A 22,636-nucleotide genomic window follows, 5' to 3' on the forward strand; every position below is an offset into this window, starting at 1 on the left:
GAATTATTCCTTTCTATGGGATTCTATATGACTGTCACATTAAACCATATGCATCTCTTTTGAGAGTGAATTTAAAATACACTACAAATAACATTATACAGTCTTAAATACTATTTAAGAAGCTTCCTGCCACTTTTACTGAAATACTATCATTTATTTTTAATCCATTGATTGCTTAAAAACAGACCCTTAACTTAATACGTTCTGCTGACAGCTCAAATAAGAGCTAATAAGCAGATTTCAGAGAGGAATGCAATTCATGATTTAGCTCTTTTGATCATATATGACTCTTTGTGAAAGGTTCACTCCATATTGAAGGAAGGGAACTACATTTAACCTTCTCAAATAGCATGTCACTCAGTAACATGTCAAGATATTTTACAGCAGGGATGATCAACCTTTCAACATCAGAGCTCCAAAACCCTTAATTCCTATGTAGAGAAAAATGAAATTTTGAACAGATGAACTTCAGTCACGCAACAGGGCTGAACAGCTTAAAAAGCCGCACCTTCCAAAATATCCTCTTTTATACAACTATGAAAGTACAGGATCCCTATTGCTGAAAGGTTGGTCATCTCTGGTTTACAGGGAGAGCTCTGTAATTCTTACCAGTTAACAAGCAGCAAGCTCCCCAGTCCAGTGCATGCTTACTCAGCTGTTTATTATCAGATTTACTTAAAGGTAAGGGCAGATTCTAAAAGGACCGCTATGTTAGTCTCTTGCGATAAAATCAGACAGAACAACCCGGTGGCACCTTGAAAGACTTAACTAATTTACTGTGACATAAGCTATTATCTGCCTTGTCAGATGCATGAGAGAGATCATGAAAATACTAAGCAGACAAAACAGAGGCCTGGTTTGCACATAACACTACGTCATGGTTTGTTTAAGCCAGGGATTGCTAAAGTGTAGTTTTCTAGATGTTGCTGGACTGCAGTTCCCATAACCGTTGACCATTCACCAAGTTGACTAGGGCTGATGGGAGCTGGCACTCAACAAAATATGGAGGGCCACAGGTTCCTCACTCTTGATTTAAGTCGTGGTTTGTTTAACAAACCACAAATTTCCCCACATGATTATATTCTAGCTTGTTTCTCCAAGGTTTCTTTTGTTTTCCAGCCGTTCTCACCTTTTGCCTTTTATTACTTGTTGAGCCTCTGGAGTTGAGTGGCCAACAAACCATAGTTAACGGTGCTGGGTTCCTGCATAATGCCAAGCAATAAGGCAAACACAGTTTCATAAGCAAACAATAAACCATGGCTTCACACTGTGATCTGCTGGTAGCAGTACATCAACAATCTTCACTAGCTTCATTCTCACTAAGGTGGTCAAAGGGGAAAATTTGCCATGTGAGTCCCCAGCAGGAAATATGGCAAGATGTAGCCCAGACACAGGCTAACCACCTCCGAGAGGACAAGCAAGCTCTAGTCCAGAGGTGGCTAACTTATAGGCCTCAGGATGTTATTGGAATACCCCCATCCCTGAACATCAGCTGTCTGGAGGGGCACATGTTAGTGACCCTCTACCCCAATGTTTCTCAAACTTGGGTCTCCCAGCTGTTGTTGGACTACAACTCCCATCATCCCTGACCACTGGTCCTGACAGCTAGGGATGATGGTAGTTGCAGTCCAACAACAGCTGGGGACACAAGTATGAGAAACACTGCTCTAGCCCATTAAAGACTATGGCAAAATGTGCTAAGTCTTTAAGGTGCCACAAGACTTTGCCGTTTTTACATCCAAGTATGCATAGTTGAGAATGCAACCTTAGTAAGGACTCAAATTGGACCTTAAAAAAAATTAAACCTAGTGACCAACTAAAAAAAGGGGGGGAAAGTCCTCTGCCTCTCTTCTGCAACTAAGCAGACTTTTTTCTTTTCTTCTGCATGTCGAGTCCATCCATTGTCCTCCTACCATTCCGTTACTATGATTTCTGAGAGTTGTCATGGATATGCATGTGAACTTTCCCAGACAAATAACTTTCCTAAGAATAAACCTAAACACCTTTTTTTTTAAATAATGGACTTCTAGAGAAATAAAGAAAATGAAAGAGAATGAATCCAGCCCAAAGTTGTTTATTGATGTAATCAAAGTATGTTTTTATTTACTCATCCAATTAAAACAGCCTAACTATGTAGTTAGCAAAAGTGGAATATATTTCAGGTACAATCCAGAGTTATGGACATCCTTAAATGTCTCCCAATGGAATACAAGAACTTTAAAACACTTAATTTTGACTAGATTGGACACACCACTGTCATTTTTCTCATTCCCTGCCCCATCCCCTAATACTCTATTATACCTTCTCACGCCACCCTTGCAATGTAGGCTAGCCTGCGAGATCCAGAGATCCTCTTGATTACTGCATCAAATGCAGTTTCAGTTTCTGCTTTGAAAAAATATTAAAAATTGAGTGGAATCTTTTCTCTCTCTCCGTATTTACCAATCTCAAGCCATTTCCTTGCCTATCTAACCCAATAGCTCACACCGGCTCCACAGCCTCTCTGTCTCTTAGTAGCTTAAGATTCACATCAGTTCTTCACAAAGAGAGAGTTCAGGGTGAGTCATATCCAGAGAAGTGGGCTTTTCTCCTCTCCCTTCCTCCTCTCAGGGACAAACACAACCAGCTATTCATTCTTTGGCCAAACAAAGCAGGAGAACAATGTTGTCAGCAGAGTTACACAGGCAGCCCACTTCTCACTCTTTACTAACTTTCCAAAACAAATTAGTTAGGAAGCCAGCCCCATCCTAAAGTCCTGCCTTCACTTAAGCCTTGCCCATATAACACCGCCAAGGCTTCCTGGGCCGTTCAACAGTAAGGTAATTTGGGTGCAAATCAGTAAAACGACTGAAAGGGATTAGGTTAGGGGGAGAAAAGCAACATAAATTTAGTTAATTCCCAACTATAAGAATAAAATTCTATTTGATAGGACTCCTAACTAAAGAGGTAGAATTTTTTTTTAAAGGCCAGCACATTTTACAACCTTACTTTAAGAGGAATGTTTTGTACTTCAATACCCGTTGTGTCTGCTGAGAGAAAATCAGCTGGGATGTATAATGGGCAAATTCCATCACATTCTTACTACCATAGTAACCCGCTTTTTAAACAGACACACTTGCCTTTTACAACTCAAAATACGCAATTGCTGGCAACTCTTTAATAAAAGCTCTCTATTACTAACATCTTTCTAGTCCAAAGGAATCCCTGGTCAAATTAAGCAAAGCCAACATAGTGGAGAGCACAAGCGTTAGTAAACATCTTAAAGGCATCTGAATAAGCAGCTTAACCCTTGCAGAATACCGTATACACTGGAAACATTAGAATCTTGTATACTGGAGAGACAAGTGAGACAGGTTGGCACTGAAAAGTACAACAGAGCTGGTGATAATTATGATTATTGTTTTCTGAAGCACTTCATGGTACTTTACAAAATACAGAAGGGCAGGTCCTCGCCCACAATGAGTTTACAATCAAAAATTCAACACATGAAGACAGAGAAAGGAAAGTGAAGTGGAGGTGAGGGAGATGTGCTTGCTGCTGTTACACATATATAGGCTTAGGCTGCAAACACACCATACTTTTAAAGCACATTCACACACACCCCAGAACAAAACACAGCTTGGGAACTGTAGTTTGTTATGCATGATCAGCATTGTAGCTCTGTGTGGGGCTAAACTACAGTTTCCAGGATTCTTTGGGACATAGGAACAGTACACAGGCGGTCCCGTAAGACGCAGGAAGTACAGTATTATATACCTATACACTGATGAATCACAGAAAGAAATTTAAAAGCTCTTAAAAGACCATCTTCAACCTCCTATGCTAAGGGAAGACAACCCACCAACTTTGACTCTCACTGGTAGTTCCAACAATGCAGAATGTTACAATAATAAGACAAGTGGATTAAGGAAGGGGGGAAATCAGTTATGAATATTTTACCATATTATCCAGGATAATCTTTGACAACTGAATTTTTAAAGATATGTTATACAATCATTCCACACACACACACTTTCTTTACATCTTCAGACTACCATCTCTAACTCTAACACAATTAGTAAGCCACATCATGTGTGCTATTTGCCAAATGTAAGTCAATAATCTTAGACGTTTTGTTATTTACCAGTTATTTGACTTTGTACATTTAAGTTAGCTCCAGGGGTCTTTATATTAATCTTTTTTTGGGGGGAGGGGGAGAAATAAACATGCCATATCTATATACATGTATCAGCCTGTATTCACAAGAACTAAACCATTGATTACGCTCTTCACTTTAATGCCCCATCATCATGACTAACGTGTGATGAAAAACCCAACCTTTCGCTCTCCCTACTGAGGTTATGAAGGGAACTGTTAAGTAATCTGCATTCAACAATCTTGTGTAGCCTTTCCATAGAAATCAATTTTGTTCCCCAAAAGCATTCTCTTCTAAAACCTGAGTAGGCAATTTCAGAATTGAAGCTATTCCTCCTAACTACAAACCAACCAGCATTCCTCTTGATGTAGTAGCCCAGGGGTAGGCAACCTAAGGCCCGGGGGCCAAATGTGGCCCAATTGCCTTCTCAATCCAGCCTGCGGACGGTCCGGGAATCAGCGTGTTTTTAAATAAGTAGAATATGTCCTTTTATTTACAATGCATTTCTGGGTTATTTGTGGGGCCTGCCTGGTGTTTTTACATGAATAGAATGTGTGCTTTTATTTAAAATGCATCTCTGGGTTATTTGTGGGGCCTAGGAATTCGTTCATCCCCCCCCCAAAAAAAAATATAGTCCGCCCCCCCCACATGGTCTGCGGGACGGTGGACCCGCCCATGGCTGAAAAAGGTTGCTGACCCCTGTAGTAGCCAGAAACCCTGTGCGCACTTCATGGCGAGTAGGCAAGTCTCGTTGGATCCGGTAGGGCTTACTTCTGAGTAAACATGCAACATGGGCCCGGACTACACACAGCCTTCTTTTCCCTACCACCACAATTTACTCCCGTCAATAATAATAATAATAATAATAATAATGTAACAAAAACTCCAGCAGCATGGTCGAGCTCCGCAAACCTTAAATCAACCCGGCGTTCTTTTTGCTGTTGCATCGAACGGAACTTTCTCAAAAGAATACACCGGCGTGTATTTTTATTATTATTTTGGAAACCAACCACCCTGCTCAAGTTTTGCTTTCACCGCTCTACAAAACCAAAAAGGCGCCACTCTTACCTCAGGGGATGCTGGTTCGCGGCGCTGGAAGGGAAAAAGTCGGCAGCCGCGCACTATTCGCCCCAAATTGGGCAGCCGGAGAGACTTAGGGCGCGGGTCCACCGCAGGTTCTCTTCGGGCTCCGTCGTTCACCTTCAAGCGGCTTGACCGGGACAGGAGCGCTGCATGGTTCCCCGACCGCTGAGCCGGCGGTAGTGCTGCTGCGAGGCGAGAGTTTCGCGGCTCAGGCAAGCAAGCAAGCAAGCCGCCAACCAACCCCGGGCGGCGCGCGCTGCAAACTCAGGCAGCTGCAGGCAGGGCGGCCAAGCCCCACACGAGGCAGCGCCGGCGCTCCGGGAGTGATTGAGTGCCGCTCCGCAGCCACACCCCTGCGCCGCCGGAGCCCCCTCCAGAGGAGCTATTTACATACGGTGACCTCCCGTTGCCCTTTGCCGCGTCGAGAACTTTTCCTTTAGTCCTCCCCATAATTCTTCCTTTTAAAATCAGCTCCCTGAAAAAGTCATGATTTACTACTTCCTAAAGGCAAGCTTTTTTTTTTTTTTTTTGCCGCTAGGTCAGGCCAGGCTGTTAAGCGCAGCTGATTTCATTAGCTTGAGCCCCTCCCTTGACTGGCATCCAATCTTCCCAGCCATAGTTTGTGGTGGGTGGTTTCCCCCCTTCTTTTTGGTCTTGTCAAAAACTATTCACCATGTCAGCCAAAGGGGCCCCGCATACCAGCAAATAAGCACGCTTAATTAAAACAGCAGGTGAGGAAAGCAATAAACAAGACAGCCCTCTCGCCCCTGTGCGATTTCATCCTTCGCCAGGCTTAAGGAGAAGAGAAATTTATACCACCGCCCACCAAATGTGGATATCCGACAGGTCAAACTGAGCCGCAATACTGGCTGCCTCCGAATGGTCATATTATTGCCATGGTTCGAAGCAAAGCCGGCCCTAACATTGGGCAGGATTCAAGTGGTACATCTACAACAGCACATATACCTGAAGGAGTGTCTCCACCCCCATTGTTCAGCCCGGACACTGAAGTCCAGCTCCGAGGGCCTTCTGATTCCCTCACTGTGAGAAGCGAAGTTACAGGGAACCAGGCAGACAGTCTTCTTGGTAGTGGCGCCCGCCCTGTGGAATGCCCTCCCATCAGATGTCAAGGAAATAAACAACTATCTGACTTTTAGAAGACATCTGAAGGCAGCCCTTTTTAGGGAAGTTTTTAATGACTGATGTTTTAATGTATTTTTAATCTTTTGTTGGAAGCCGCCCAGAGTGGCTGGGGAAACCCAGCCAGATGGGTGGGGTATAAATAATAAATTGTTATTATTATTAGATTTAGGGCAGTATTTTATTATTATTATTATTATTATTATTATTATTATTATTATTATTATTATTATTATTCATGATCATCATTAATTAAAATATTTATCACAGGAACCACAGAAATATATTTAAGGCAAGGTGTAGGTGGTTCAAGGAGGCCCAAGGTTAACAGAAAAGGGATTCCAAATATACTGAAAATAAAGTTCAGGAATACTAGAGATCAGTAGAAGAACTAGAAGATCAGTGTTTGGAGCTTGTCCTCTTTACTGTCAGCATCAACTCTTCCTCCATCTCAATGCATTCCCTTCACAACTAACTTCTGCTCCAAGGCACAGCAAGCAAGGCATCACAGTCTGTTTCTGAGTCCTAGAGTTAAATCTCTCCCTCTCCTTTATTAACTAGCCTCCTGACCACAAAAGCAGGCATTGTTGTGGGGGCCTCAATCCCCCTGGTCCATCTTGGGGGGGGGAGTGCTGTGGTCCCCTCTCCCCCCTTTAGAGTCCCAGGTGTATCAACATGGTGGAAACACCGTCTGAATTTTCTGCATGACTCTGATCTAAATAACTACCGTACTTTATGAGCACACAAGGACTTTGGCACACCCAGGAGGATTTTTTACTTAGAGAAGCCGGTCAGCTCATCCCTTCTCCAGCCCCTATCATATCACAAACTGCTTTTGAAAGTCTCCTCATTTTCAATAGAAGTTTGCCTTGCAGCATGAAAAACTGCCCGTTCCGAAATTCAAGTGCTTATAATCTAGTTGCTTGGATCCAGGCCCAAGGCATGTTTTGGTAATCATGTGGAAAATGTGATTATATGGCTTAGCCAAGAGGGACTCTCATCATTAGTTGCCATTCGGACTGAGCTGGGACTAGAGGCATACCTGGGCTTGCTTGCACCTTTAGCAAGGCGATGTATCGGCACGAGTGCAAACCCATCTCCATTAAAAAACATGGCGTAATTCACAATCACAAATCACAAATGACCCTTAAGCTGAGCATTTAACAATGCAATCCTATAAATGTCTACTCATCAAGTTCGTTGGAGTTTACTCCCAAGAAGCTAGGTGCATAGGACTGCAGTCTAAATCTAGCAAGCCAGAGGTAGGAACTTCAGACAATACCTCACTTGCCTTCTCACTCCTGACGAGGTGCCAGAAATAAGCCCCACTTAAGTCAATGGCCATTGCTCTCTGGGGTCTTGGGCGAGCTGCCCCTCTGCCAGATTGCTTGATCAGGTGCCTTTTCCAGTAGCACCAACTGTGACTTATTGGGAGAATACAACTGGGCAAGACAGCTAGCCAGCAACGAACAAGCACCTAACCAGCATCAGGTCAGGAGGGTGGCAATTGCCAGACGGCACCATCGATACCATGGAGAAAGCTAGAGAGTTCCAGAAAGACATCTACTTCTGCTTCATTGACTATGCAAAAGCAAACTATGGCAAGTTCTTAAAGAAATGGGAGTGCCTGATCACCTCATCTGTCTCCTGAGAAATCTCTATGTGGGACAAGAAGCTACAGTTAGAACTGGATATGGAACAACTGATTGGTTCAAAATTGGGAAAGGAGTACGACAAGGCTGTATTTTGTCTCCCTGCATATTTAATTTATATGCAGAATACATCATGCGAAAGGCTGGGCTGGATGAATCCCAAACTGGAATTAAGATTGCCGGAAGAAATATCAACAACCTCAGATATGCAGATGACACAACCTTGATGGCAGAAAGTGAGGAGGAATTAAAGAACCTTTTAATGAGGGTGAAAGAGGAGAGCGCAAAATATGGTCTGAAGCTCAACATCAAAAAAAACGAAGATCATGGCCACTGGTCCCATCACCTCCTGGCAAATAGAAGGGGAAGAAATGGAGGCAGTGAGAGATTTTACTTTCTTGGGCTCCATGATCACTGCAGATGGTGACAGCAGCCACGAAATTAAAAGATGCCTGCTTCTTGGGAGAAGGGCAATGACAGGCCTAGACAGCATCTTGAGAAGTAGAGACGTCACCTTGCCAACAAAGGTCTGTATAGTTAAAGCCATGGTTTTCCCAGTAGTGATGTATGGAAGTGAGAGCTGGACCATAAAGAAGGCTGATCGCCGAAGAATTGATGCTTTTGAATTATGGTGCTGGAGAAGACTCTTGAGAGTCCCATGGACTGCAAGAAGATCAAACGCATCCATTCTTAAGGAAATCAGCCCTGAGTGCTCACTGGAAGGACAGATCGTGAAGCTGAGGCTCCAGTACTTTGGCCACCTCATGAGAAGAGAAGACTCCCTGGAGAAGACACTGATGCTGGGAAAGATGGAGGGCACAAGGAGAAGGGGGTGACAGAGGACGATATGGTTGGATAGTGTTTTCGAGGTTACCAGCATGAGTTTGACCAAACTGCGGGAGGTAGTGGAGGACAGAGGTGCCTGGCGTGCTCTGGTCCATGGGGTCACGAAGAGTCGGACACGACTAAACGACTAAACAACAACAACAACAACCATCGATACACAATATCCAGTGTCTGCCACCTGAAGAACAAACCATAATGCTTAGTCACGGTTTGAAATTGGCTTAGTTCAATAAGTCACAGTTAACACTAGCCACAGTCTGAGCTTGTTTGGACAGAATGCTAAATAATGGTTTAGTAAGCAGGCTTCAGGCTTAGAAGCTCCCCTCACATGGACGTGAGGAAGAAATCTGAATCTTTGGCTTGTCTGTTTACCTAACCATAGTTACTCACTATGTTGAAACCTGGATAAACTGTAGCTAGTCTTAACTTTGATTTAGGGAAACATGCCGACTTCAAACAACAATTCACAATCTTCTTTCCCTAAACCATTGTTTGTGGTTTGGATAAATCATGGTTAATTTAAAATGGAAGCAACTGCTTCCAGACTCTCTGTCATACATGTGCTGATGGAGGGAGAGTACCTGAAACTGAGGTAGTTTAGTATTTTGTCTTAACCAGATCATTTGTTAGGCATGAGAAGTTGTGGTTAGTTAAAAACAGCAGAAAATGCTTCCAATTTCCTCTAAGCCATGCTGGAGGATGATGGGGGCATATGGGCCTGAGGTTTGTGTATGTAACACTAAACTATGGCTTAGTGTTGTATCTAATACAGTACAGTGGTACCTCGGGTTACATACACTTCAGGTTACATACGCTTCAGGTTACAGACTCCGCTAACCCAGAAATAGTGCTTCAGGTTAAGAACTTTGCTTCAGGATGAGAACAGAAATTGTGCTCCGGCGTGGCGGCAGCAGCAGGAGACCCCATTAGCTAAAGTGGTGCTTCAGGTTAAGAACAGTTTCAGGTTAAGTACGGACCCTCGGAACGAATTAAGTACTTAACCCGAGGTACCACTTTATATAATTTTCCATATATGTATATTTTGTTATTTTGCAAAACTATGTGAGTACACTTTAAAAAAAAACTCCCTAAGAAGAAACCATTAATTTTGAGATAAGACAGCCACAGGCAGCCTCACCCAGAAATAGAAGGACTTTCTTTCTTTTTAATTCTAGGAATTACTGTACAGCCTTGTTTATTCATAAGGCATGGAAGAGATATAAGAGTCTTTCAGATAGTCATGCTTTCTGATAAAGCAGAGGGTAAAGTATACATTACATGGGGAATGTACTATTAATATATAATGCAAAATAAGATAAAATTAGAATTTTTAATAGCCCTTTCTGATAAGAAAAGTTCTACTGTCTTCTCATGTGTTACTCTTTTTTGCAAATAGTTCCTGGAACAGCACTCATTTATGTGGTCTTGCAGGAAGAGAACTGAATTTGGTTCTGGGTTGAAATTACACATCTGCCATGACCTCAAGTATGCTGCTTTGGGCAAATTACTGTAAGTATCTTTCAGCTTTGTTTGAAAAGAGCATAATAGTGACTATCACCTACCTCGCAGGGTATTGTGAGGATAATCAATAAAATATTATGGGGAAGGGGAACAAAAGAATGAAAGAAAGCAAAATAAAAGTGTGAGTTGTTCACTAGAGGCTTTGGCAGTGTTCTATCAGTCTTCTGCAGCCCAGAATTATAAGGAACTCCAGCTCATATTGTCCTGTACCGCATGGGCCTTATTTTCCATTCAAATAGCTGTAGACTTTGTTTCTAATGATTGATTCACACACTTACCCAGCTAATTATCATTGTTCTGTGGTGGAGGGAGCAGGCAGGCATGTGCACCTTATTCTAGTTTAGGCCTAAACACAGAAGTCCAATTTGCATGATCCTTCCTCCTCATTAAAAGGAGGGAAAGACTGCATGAATTAGATCCATGGACTGGAGTTCACCATGTGAATATATGAATCAGTTCCTTTCACCGTGTGAATATATGAATCAGTCCTATGATATAATCTCTGTGTTTGGTTTCTGGGATTAAGCTAAATGCCTATCAGTAATCCATTCTTTTATATGTTTGGGACATTTCTATACACCTCATAATTTAAAAGAATTTGTGTTTTCAGATTTGCTTCTTCTTATTCAAGGTTATGTCCTCTTGCTACCAATTCCTCAAAACTCCCACACTGCCTCGGAGTTGCCTCTCTCTTTACTTGAATGTTGACATTCTGCAGCTGTGTTGTCTTCTGTAATCCCCAAAAGTTTTTCTTAACATTGTTCTATTACTTTCTTTCCTTTGTCTGAGTTCATAAACCAGGAGCTCAAAGGCTTTCCTGCTACTACATTGGTAATAATTCTGCCTCAGCCAGCAATTTATATTTCTAAATAAAACAATGGTTTTAAAACAAATACTGTTCCACAACTTTTGTCAGGAGTCTTGACTGCTTTTTAGATAACAATATTTTTTAACAACTTCTATTCCAGAACCTGTTGTGTTTTCATCTTTCTCTTCATCGCAGAAAGCTATTCCAACGAATGTTTTCTTCTCAAGCTATAGCTGAATGACTACAATCAAATTCAAACTGTGTAGATCTGTTGACTCTATCTCAAGGGTACCATGATCACAATGATTATTTTAAAACAAACTGTGGGTGAGCATAATAATTGTGTCAACCAGAAATCTTAAGAGTCAAGGGTATGTGAAAGGCACACATTGAGCTGGCTGAGACATACAAATCTTGGCTTTGTGCCTGTGTGCTCCATCCTCATGTTGCCTCTTCCTTCCTCAGCCTGTTCAGATTACTGTATATTTATTTAAACCGTAAAATATAGGATACAGCATAGACATAAAATCAAACATTTTTTAAATAGCATCAAAATAAAACCAAAACCAAACCAGCAAAGGGAAAGCAGTAGTACCAAAGGTCTGCAAAGCACTGAAATGCTTAAAAAACAACAACAGCTGTAAAGCCTGGAAATCTCATAGTTGTAGAGTTGGAAGGAAACCCAAGGGTCATCTATCTAAACCAGGCATGGCCAAACTTGGCCCTCCAGCTGTTTTGGGACTACAATTTCCACCATCCCTCCTGTTAACTAGGGATGATGGGAGTTGTAGTCCCAAAACAGTTGAAAGGACAAGTTTGGCCATGCCTGATCTAATCCAACCCCCTCCAATGCAGAAATCTCAACATGTGGTTCCCCATCCAATTTTAAACCATGCCAGACCCTGCTTAGCTTTGCAAATGTGTTAGCAGTTTCATTGCTGCACCACTCTTCACCAGGTGCTGAAAGTACCACAATGTAGACACAAAGCAAGCTTCTTTGGGAAGAAAATTCCACAACCAGGGCACAACTGAAAAGGTTGTTTTCTTCATAGACACACTCATCCAGAATGCAGATGGCTTCTATTAACCGCAGTTTCCTGTTACATCTGAACCAGAAAGCCATGGTTACCAGGTTCCCAAGCAGTCAGAATCTGAAACCACAGTTTGAACTTGACTTAAGATCCTGCTTTGTTCTGAAACTAGTAGCCATGATTTCCCAGTTTGGACATAACAGGAAACCCATGGCTAATGGAAGACGTCCTAGGTTAATATCAGTGTGCTGAGGAGGAAAGCATTTTTTGCTTACTTTATAATTCCTCTTTTTGCTGTCTTTTCTTTCAGACTATCAGGGTCATTGAACAGTAGATTGTTTTCACTTTAACAGGCTCCTGCCTCATCATCAAACTTGTCACAGAAGTGAGAGCAGCTGAGAGGCAAGGACAATTATTTCAAGATAACAAGATCCTGACAGCTGATTCCTGCTGCAAGAATGTTATAAATACAGTCACTCACAAGGGCAGTAAACCAGATGAAACCACTGGAGAGTAGATTGAATTCACCTCAGGTGTCACCTTTCCCCTATTCTTTCATCTTCTTTGCACCTTGGCCTAAAATATTTATTGTCTTTCCTTAAGTCTTTTTTTTTTTTTACCCGAATGATCTAGAATTGGATCAAACACTCTGTTTTTATATTTCCATCAGACAATGTCTTAAAAAATCAAAGTATCTGAAGATTATAAACTAAATTTTAAAGAAGAAGTATTGAACTAAATATGGAACGTAGACAGAAATTACCTTCAAAACATTCATCTGCAAAGGAAAGAGGAAGCTCCAGTGGATTTGGAAACAAAGGGATGAAAGGAGGGCAAATAAAACTTATCGCTAAGATCATAAGAAGAGCCTGCTGGATCAGACCAAAGGCCCACCATCCTGTTCTCAGTGGCCAACCCAATGCCTATGGGAAGCACGCAAGCAAGACCACAGTGCACCAGTACTCTGCCCGACCCTGCCATCTCCAACAACTGCTCTTCGGAAACCTGGTGCCTCCAGCAGCAGAGACAGAACACAGTCATCCCACCACTTGTGGGATCACAATCCATAGTTTAGCTGCGCATGAAGAAGTACATTCTTTTGTCTGTTCTGAATCTTCCAGCATTCAGGTTCAACCTAGGAAGTTAATTCAACACTTTTTTTTTTTAATGGGAACTATACTGTGCTGCTTCACAAATACAGCTGGCTTGAGGATTACCATGGTCGATAGTGTAGGCATAAATAAGGCACTTTGCAAACTGGGTGCTGTGGAATGAAAGCATCCCAATGCGGAGTAAAAAGGGTCAATACTCACAAGGGCTATAGAACTGTGTGATGTCATATGCCTGAGGCAGTTATTTCAGTTGGTACAGTTAACGGCAGTTACGGGAAGTCTTTTAACAGTTTGAGCAGCAGGTATGTTCTGTTGTGCTGCTGCCTGCCTCAGAGTTAGTCTGTATTTATCTTGGATGCACATCTATGCAAGATGTCTTGGCAACATAAGCAACGCCTATCTGCGTTGTATATTTTAATCTGCAAGTGCAAGTACGCTAAGTAAAATGTATTTGTTCTTTAAACTTTAAAAGAGAGCACCTTGCGTAGTTTTTGTACGAGGGAAAAGGGAACTAACTAAAGGGTCAAACGACCCAGGGAACTAGAGTTTAAATGGGAACTAGAGTGTAATTCCCACAGGTGTGCCATACACAGGCCCAAGCATACATAGACTTGAATGGCACAATTTCCTCCCACCCTTAGGGAGCAGGAAGAACCATATGCATTGGATCTCCATAAGTACAAGACGATGGCTGGAGTGCCCAGTTTATGTAATGTCTTATATGCACCATGGGGAGAAGTGACTGTACCTGCTCCTTCCACTACAGAATGCCAGTCCCTAGCTATGTCAGTGTGTAAGCTGAGCTTTCGCACCCACCATGCAACACATTTCTGTTATGTTTTTTTGGGATTCTCCAAATCTTAGCTGGCCTTGGTAGCTAGCCATTATTTGTGGTTCTCTCAACCCTACCCTACCTGAGTCCTCTTGCATACTGAGAGTATTCAAGGGAATGGAAGGGCCAGCTATTAATTTTGTAGTGATATTTGCAAGTGTTCGGAAGTAGCAAAACCCCCCAGATCTTGTTGCTTTCAATCACCTTAAAAGGATGACATATAGTAGGGTGCTTGTTTGTTTGTTTGTTTGTTTGTTTGTTTGTTTGTTTGTTTGTTTGTTGTTTGTTTTTATAAAATGATTTTTTAAAAAATTGCCCCATTTTCCAAGTTCCAGAGGAAGGGCGACGGAATAACCTCTCACCTCATGCCTGGAGGTGCTCAACAAAAGCAATAATCCCTAGTTCTGCAAATCCTGGAGTCATGTGTGAGACTGCATTCCTACCAATCCCAAAGTCTGCTGCATATGCCGGAAAACTCAAGGGGAGGTTCTGTCTCTTCCACGCTTCACAAAAAAGAGACCCCCCCCCAACCTCCAAATCTGTTTCAAGGGGTGTAATCAGCATGCTGTCTCTAGCACAGTGGTTCTCAAGGGGTGTGGTGCGCCACACTGGTGTGGCAGGAGAGGGTGGCAAGTGTGGCAGGAAGATTTGAGGACAATCAACATTATATTTGAGCAATGATTCATGTTCTTATGTAGCTGCATTGTTTTATAGTTTCTGCATGTCCCATGATCATATTATAAAGTAGTTGTGTTCTATGTTATATAAATTAGGCACTGCTAGGAATTCTTTCTTTTTGTTCTGCAATGTATTTCTCATCAATAAGAAATCCAGAGGGGCGCGAGCAAATTTTTATTCTGAAAGGGTGACCCAGAGGGAAAACGTTTGAGAACTACCGCTCTAGGAAGAACAGAAGCAGGACATGAAGGCCCTCCATTAATTTGGGACCCCGTAACTGACACAGCAAATCGGGGGCTAATGCCCCCAAATGCAACCTTGTCTGATTGTCTCCAAACAGGTGAAGAAGAGTTTGGATTTGATATCCCGCTTTATCACTAACTGAAGGAGTCTCAAAGCAGCTAACATTCTCCTTTCCCTTCCTCCCCCACAACAAACACTCTGTGAGGTGAGTGGGTCTGAGAGACTTCAGAGAAGTTTGACTAGTCCAAGGTCACCCAGCAGCTGCATGTGGAGGAATGGGGAAGCGAACCCAGTTCACCAGACTACGAGTCCACCGCTCTTAACACTGGCTCTCCGCCAAAGTTTTGTGCTCGTTTTGTGCCACTTTGTGCTTCAAAGCCCACATTTTGTGCCACCCCCCACACCAAACTGAGTAATAAAACATTCAAACCGGGGTCACAAGTAAATGGCCCAAAACCCAGCCTTGTCTGATTGACTCCAAACCAGTCCCAAGTTGTGTGCAAAGCAACAGCCCTTCACAGTTACTTCCCAGCATATAGTACCCAGAGGCCCCCTCCACTTTGTTATAATGGTTAATAGCCTTTGATAGACCTATTTGCGTGAATTTGTGACATCCTTTTTAAAAGAGTCAACAAAGCTAGTGACATTCACTATATCTTATGACAGTGAGTTCCATAAAGTCAAGGATGGGGAATTTATGGCACTCTGGGGTTGTTAGACTCCAACTCCCATCAGTCCCAGGCAGCATGACCAATAGTCAGCAATGATGGGAACTGTTCTCTAACATCTGGAGGGCCAGAGGTTTCTCATCTCTGTGAACATATTGTGTGAACAAGATTTTTCCTATTTGCACTTACAAGAACCCCCAAATATAAAGGAAATGCCTAGTGGGTGGATTTCATGCAGGGTAGAGTTCATTAGAAGCATATCTGAAGATACCCAGAAAGAAGATGGAATAGTTCTCATTTTTTAAATGTCTGAAAAACAACCATTTATTAAAAAAACACACCAAAAATAACCTCTCTTACATAAATTGTGCCTGGCTCAATTTATAAACTCACTCTGGAAGTTAATTCAAGTTAATATAATGAAAGATCTCATGTTGTCTCAGCAAAATGGCTCCTTTCCAAAGTTCCAACATAGCAAAAGGAGATTATTTAGGATAAATTGCTTTAAATAACATTTGGAGTTGTGTAAGAATTCAGGAGCCTATGTCTCAATTCAAAACAGTTTTTGGCACACTTATAGAAGAGTAAGTTCGTATAACATTCTGACATCTGGCACTCAGAAGTTCGTTTTTGAAAGTTGCTGGTATAATTCAGAACTGTAGTGGAACACATACATTTAGCAGAAAATTTCTATTAATTCAAGAAACTATATTAATATGCAGTGCAAACATGATAAAAAGACAGAGGCCACAATCCATTGACATCAATTAACAAATGAGTCATGGCTAACTTACTTATTGAACAAAACAAACTTTCTCAAGAAAGAATCATAGAATTGTAGAGTTAGAAGGTATCCTGAGGGTCATCTAGTCCAACCCCCTGCAATGCAGGAATCTTTTGCCCAAAAGATCTCACCTGAGACTCCAGGAACCACTACCAGCCACAATAGACAATATTGTGCTAGTTGGACAAACAATCTGACCTGGTATAAGGCACCTTCCTGTGTTTCTGCATTTGTGGTCTGGTGACCATAAGACTGTGGCTCAGAAAATGTAATACATCAACACAGTCTAAAAATACACTAGTTAAAAGCAGTTAATAAATGGTACAAAATACCAGTTCGTTGAATGCACACATTGGTATATCATATGATTTTTCAGTGGTCACATTACTATGAGTATAGCAAAAGAAACACCACACTTCCTCATGAAACAACCAAGTGCAACATAATGATGACAATTATTCGGGTCATGTGATCATGTATCACTCATATCATTCTTCAAATCATGCAGCATTGCTTCCTATTAGTTTTCCATTTCTTCAGATTAGTACTTGCAAATGAAAATAATGAAATGCAGGAGGACTTTGCACCATTTCCAGAGTTAAGAATGGAACTATTGCTTTCAACTCAACTATTGCCCCCGTCCCCCAAAAAAGGAATTGGACTCTGGGTCACACAGTTCCTTTCCATTCACAAAAGGGCAACTCAAGATTGAAGTATGGAACTTCGAATGAGAAACATGATATCTTGCAAGGATAGAAATTGCTTCAGTTTCTTCCAGCAATACAGTGGTACCTCTGGTTATGTACTTAATTCCTTCTGGAGGTCCGTTCTTAACCTGAAACTGTTCTTAACCTGAAGCACAACTTTAGCTAATGGGGCCTCCTGCTGCCGCTGCGCTGCCGCTGCACAATTTCTGTTCTCATCCTGAAGCAAAGTTCTTAACCCGTACTATTTCTGGGTTAGCAGAGTCTGTAACCTGAAGCGTATGTAACCTGAAGCGTATGTAACCCGAGGTACCACTGTAATACAAAATGAGCAATAGCTTTTCTTTGTGTGTGAAGATGTCAGTGATATTTTTGACTCAGTTTGTGATGTCCACAAAGATGTGGCTCAGTAGGGTTCTAAACAGAAAAAAAAATAAGGATACAGCTGGAATCTTCAAAGGATAGGGTAGTAGAGTCATTTGTCTCCTCACCCCACCCCAAATGGAACTTCCTTAATGACATACAAAAGCCAGAGCTGTTTGTTTACATTTTTGGCAACTAGGTCTACGCATTCAGCACTTCTAAAAAAAAGGTAACAAGATGGTCTAGAAGTCTCCAGTTCTGATAACTATGAAGGGTAGCCAGAAGACCACACAGGTACTGATAGAATATTTGGATGAATAATAATATGGAAGAGTTTGAAGTGGAATGTTCTGTCGGCTGGCAAAGCTACTAGAGGGCTTGGCTCCAGTCTGCAATCTGAAAATCAGAGCCAATCAAACACACTCTTGCAGTGATAGTGAGGATTTTAAACATTATCAGAAGAACAGGCAATGATCACTACAGTGTACCTCAGGTTACATACGCTTCAGGTTACATACGCCTCAGGTTACACACTCCACTAACCCAGAAATAGTGCTTCAGGTTAAGAACTTTGCTGCAGGATAAGAACAGAAATCGGGCTCCAGTGGCGCGGTAGCAGCAGGAGGCCCCATTAGCTAAAGTGGTGCTTCAGGTTAAGAACAGTTTCAGGTTAAGAACGGACCTCCGGAACGAATTAAGTACTTAACCTGAGGTACCACTGTACTTTGCTATGAATGTTTACTTGATTGTTTTTCAAATGCTGCAATTGTAGCAGCATGTTGCTGTTGCTCTTGGATTTGTTTCAAATGAATCAGCATAGCTACCTGAAATTTTTTGAGAGATTTTACATTGCAGTTCAGTACGGATTTGCTGAAATAACTGGGTTCAGAATCAGTACGATTTTAAAAAAATCTATTCATTTTATCCTGCAGTGTTGGAAAAACTTTACGTAGAAAAAATAAATAAATATATTTTGCAAACAGAAGGATAAAAAGCAACAATAATTTGATGCTCAAGTGTAGTTCAAGTGCTAAAAGCAAGCATTCCCAGAGTAACTGATCATGCACTCTTGCTCCTAGACACAGCACTTTATCCAAAGCAGACACAAAACAAAAACTCTTCACAATGGGCTGGAGACCAGATAACATCCCCACTATGAAAACAATAGCCTGTAGTCACAGCTAACTGACACAACAGATCTATTTAAAAGGAAGATTCCCAGGCCCTTTGAATAGGATGAACCTATTATTTCACCAGCAATGCTGTGAAACAAGGCAAAGATGTAGTTCAGGATCTTAGTTCTACAACTTGTAGTTCAGTTTGTGTCTAAAAAATAGGAGCAGAAATTGTTCCTGCCATTGATTCTACTGCTTTTCGTCAAGGTGGAAACCCTTCCAGCTTCTGAGTTCCCTCCTCAGTCAACACTAGGCACTCTCATTTGCACATGCTACATAAGATGTGCAATTAAGGAAACTCCCACACATTTATCAACAAACAAGGGACTCAGCATGCACAGCAACGACATAATATCCTATTCTCTAGCTGTGATCAAGAGATGAGGAGTAGGATGTGGAATTGTGAACTCCCCAGCTCCTCCTTTTTCACACACATATTTCTCACCATATTCTTGAGTGCCTTGCCCGAAAGTGAGATGTTTGATGCTGCTGGATGAACATTATAAAGGGCAGGAAGATCTTTTTCCATACTGGTTTTTACCACCACTTCCTTCAATACTGTTGGAACGATGTCCCTTGCTCCCCAACCGAATCAGCCTACCCAGCGCTGGCTTCCAGGAAGGGCAAGGATTGAGCATGCCAAGTGATGAAGCTCCCAACTTCAAGAATTCTGTCTACATCCACAGGCTAGACAAACCAAGAAGTATCCATAGAAACAGGAGAAGCAGCTGCATCTGGTGCTGCCCTCAATTTGGAGTCAAGGCAGAAGTGTCTATTAGAGATGTTGACTACAAAGTACTTTGCAAATAGGGCACACCAGGTAACCATCTCATCTCAGGAGCCACTTGGAACAATTCAGCCAGACAACTCTGTACGGACAAAATGGTGCCAGAAAACCAAGACTTATTTTCCACCATCGCTGCCATGAGATGAGCTCTAAAATGAGCTTTAGCCCAACCTCAGTCAAATTCATCATGCATTTTCCTTAGCTGGAAAGGAAAAGTTCCATTGCTCCCAGAGCCTCAGAAAACTAGGGAGTCACATAGGCTCACCAAACAGAGAGATCACTCTGGAGTGAACATTACAACTGCTCATGTAGTTTCCCCATTCCAGACGTTAGCAAGTGCTTTGATGGGACTGCCAGCATTACATTGCCCCAGAGCCAGCAGGACTTAATCTGGACGGGATCTATTTTTCTCTAGGGGCAGACTGTTCTAATAAGCCCTCCACTCAGTAAGCCTAAACCCTGCCAGGCAGAGCTCTATCCATGCCAAGGGAACCATGTCAATCTTCTCCACCCTTGATCACCATCCTGTTCAGAATATAACACCAAATCAAGTGTATGACCAGCCAAATGAAAGAGGCCGGATATCAATCGAAACAGATATTGTTGTCATGGAGACCATGAAATCCTGATCTGCAACAGATGAGAGGGCCTCAGCAAGGATGCTTGAATTTGCCGTTCCCATTCTAGTCCTGCAGAGAAGCCCACTTGGCACCCACTGACATGTTGTTGGGAAAATGATGACGATTGATTTATATGCCCATCTGACTGGGTTGCCCTAGCCACTCGGGGCAGCTCCCAACAAAAAATAGTAAAAACACAATAGGTAAAGGTAAAGGTACCCCTGCCCATACGGGCCAGTCTTGCCAGACTCTAGGGTTGTGCGCTCATCTCACTCTATAGGCCGGGAGCCAGCGCTGTCCGCAGACACTTCCGGGTCATGTGGCCAGCGTGACAAGCTGCATCTGGCGAGCCAGCGCAGCACACGGAATGCCGTTTACCTTCCCGCTGGTAAGCGGTCCCTATTTATCTACTTGCACCCGAAGGTGCTTTCGAACTGCTAGGTTGGCAGGCGCTGGGACCGAACGACGGGAGCGTACCCCGCCGCGGGGATTTGAACCGCCGACCTTTCGATCGGCAAGTCCTAGGCGCTGAGGCTTTAACCCACAGCGCCACCCATGTCCAAAAACACAATACCACACAATAAAAACTCCTCTAAACAGGGGTGCCTTCAGGTTGAACAGGGCTGTCTTCAGGTGTCTTTTAAAAAATCACATGGCTGTTTATCTGTTTGAAATCAGCTAAAGTGCCTTCCACAGCATGGGCAAGACTACTGAAAAGGCCCTCTGCCTGGTTCCCTTTAACCTCACTTCTCGCAATGAGGAAACCACCAGAAGGCACTCAGAGCTGGATCTCAGTGTCCAGGCTGGATGATGGGGGTGGAGATGCTCCTTCAGGTATACAAGGCCGAAGCTGATTGGAAGGAGGTAGAGCTCTCAGATGTCTAACCCCCTTATCCTGTAACAAGCCAACATAATTCACACTGCCACACTTCCTGCAACTGCCCACACTCAGAATCGTGCCATCTAGGCTACACACACTGCCAATGCTCACCACTCGATCAAAGCAAAGTTTTAGTAAGACCAAAATACAAGGCAAATTGCTTCTGAAGAAGAGTTTCAAAAGCAGCATGGCAGCACATTACTGAAAGTTAGGGGGGAAATAAAAAAATTCACCAGAGAGGCCCATTCTCTCTCTCACACACACATATATGCAAAGGTTTCAAGAAAAAAAATTAATATGAAACCACAGATTGATGGGAAAAGAATTTGATGGATAAATAGTGCCTACAAAGCATACACTATCCCTTTTGATAATGGCTTTAATTGCAGAGAGGCATTCATTTTCTCATATTTCTCTTATCGCCCAGGACTCCTCTGTGATTATGTGTTTTGTTTTTTAAAAGTTCTCCTCTGCATTCCTGAGGAAAGCTCTTGAGTTTGTTGATCCTAAGCTGGCACTGAATCTGCAGAGGATGTCAACATTCACATTTGTTCAGGACAGTTCTTGCATGATAAGTCTCTTTTCTGTGCTTTCCTCTGCTCAGCTTCAATCGCCCCTTTCAGTAAAATAGAGGCAGGGACGAAGTAATGCAAAAAGAAGGCTGATTTGCTGGTAGGGACTGTTAATCCACAGTTTGCACAATCAAAACACTATTATTAGGAGATGAATTTGCTGTGTCTTTCAGAATCACAATAATCTTTCCAACAGGATGCAAAATAAAGTGTGTAACTCGTGTATATGAAACCTATGCATCAGAATGTTCATGTGCATTACAAATGCTTCTCTTCCCCACTATCGGCTGTCAGACACTTACTTTAAAAGCACAAGAGAGGATTAAAAGTGATTTAATCTTAACTGTTTACCTTAAGAACATAAGAGCATTGTTCTGTGCTTTAAACTCCCAAGGATCAGCTGATCGTTGGCGCTTCAGAAGGCAGGTGTGCAGCACTTCTGAAATGCTCCCTGATGGGCTGATCCTTGGAACTTCAGATTGTGGACTAAGTAAACTACAAGCAATAAAGATAAACAATTGTACAGTTAATATACCATAAAATGACTGGATTATCTGAGAAACTGGATTTACCCTTGTGGAATCTATCCTGGTTCTTCTTCAGGGAAGGTTACAACATTAAAACACATCTCTGAAGGTGAAATAAATTTTAAAATTGTCCTGTAGCACCTTAGAGATCAACTAAGTTTGTTCGGGATATAAGCTTGCTTGTGCATGCACACTTCTTCAGATACTTAGTTGGTCTCTAAGGTGCTACTGGACAATTTTTAAATTTCAACTGTGTCAGACCAACACGACTACCTACTTGAACCTCTGAAGGTGGACGAACTACCAAGAAGGCCCCAATCTGCCAGTCTTAACTTTCCAGAGTGTCTGTAAGGAAGGAGATGATCTTTCAGACATTTGGGGCTTGAGTCATTTAGTGTTCACATGTGAGTACCTTGAACTGACCACGGAAATGAATTGGCAGCCAGTAACGAAATGTTTGTTTTAAATTCACCAA

The 22,636-nt window shown here is 42.3% G+C and overlaps 1 protein-coding gene across 2 annotated transcripts in view; it reads right to left on the bottom strand.

Moving 5' to 3' along the window:
- The window catches only part of BCAR3 (BCAR3 adaptor protein, NSP family member), an 84,367-nt gene extending 70,855 nt beyond the window's left edge, over positions 1-13,512 (bottom strand). The window contains exon 1 of one of the 2 annotated variants that reach the window (XM_028732701.2): positions 5,204-5,688. Coding sequence is in view for 1 of the 2 variants with exons in the window: in XM_077928448.1 (XP_077784574.1) it covers positions 13,434-13,497 (64 nt within the window). In the remaining variant the exon portion in view is untranslated. Of the gene's footprint in view, positions 1-5,203; positions 5,689-13,433 lie in introns of those variants that run through there. The other variant, XM_077928448.1, reaches the window with a different exon arrangement.
- Positions 13,513-22,636: the final 9,124 nt, after the last annotated feature.

Source organism: Podarcis muralis, chromosome 5 (genome assembly GCF_964188315.1).
Source record: "Podarcis muralis chromosome 5, rPodMur119.hap1.1, whole genome shotgun sequence".
NCBI classification, from domain to species: domain Eukaryota; kingdom Metazoa; phylum Chordata; class Lepidosauria; order Squamata; family Lacertidae; genus Podarcis; species Podarcis muralis.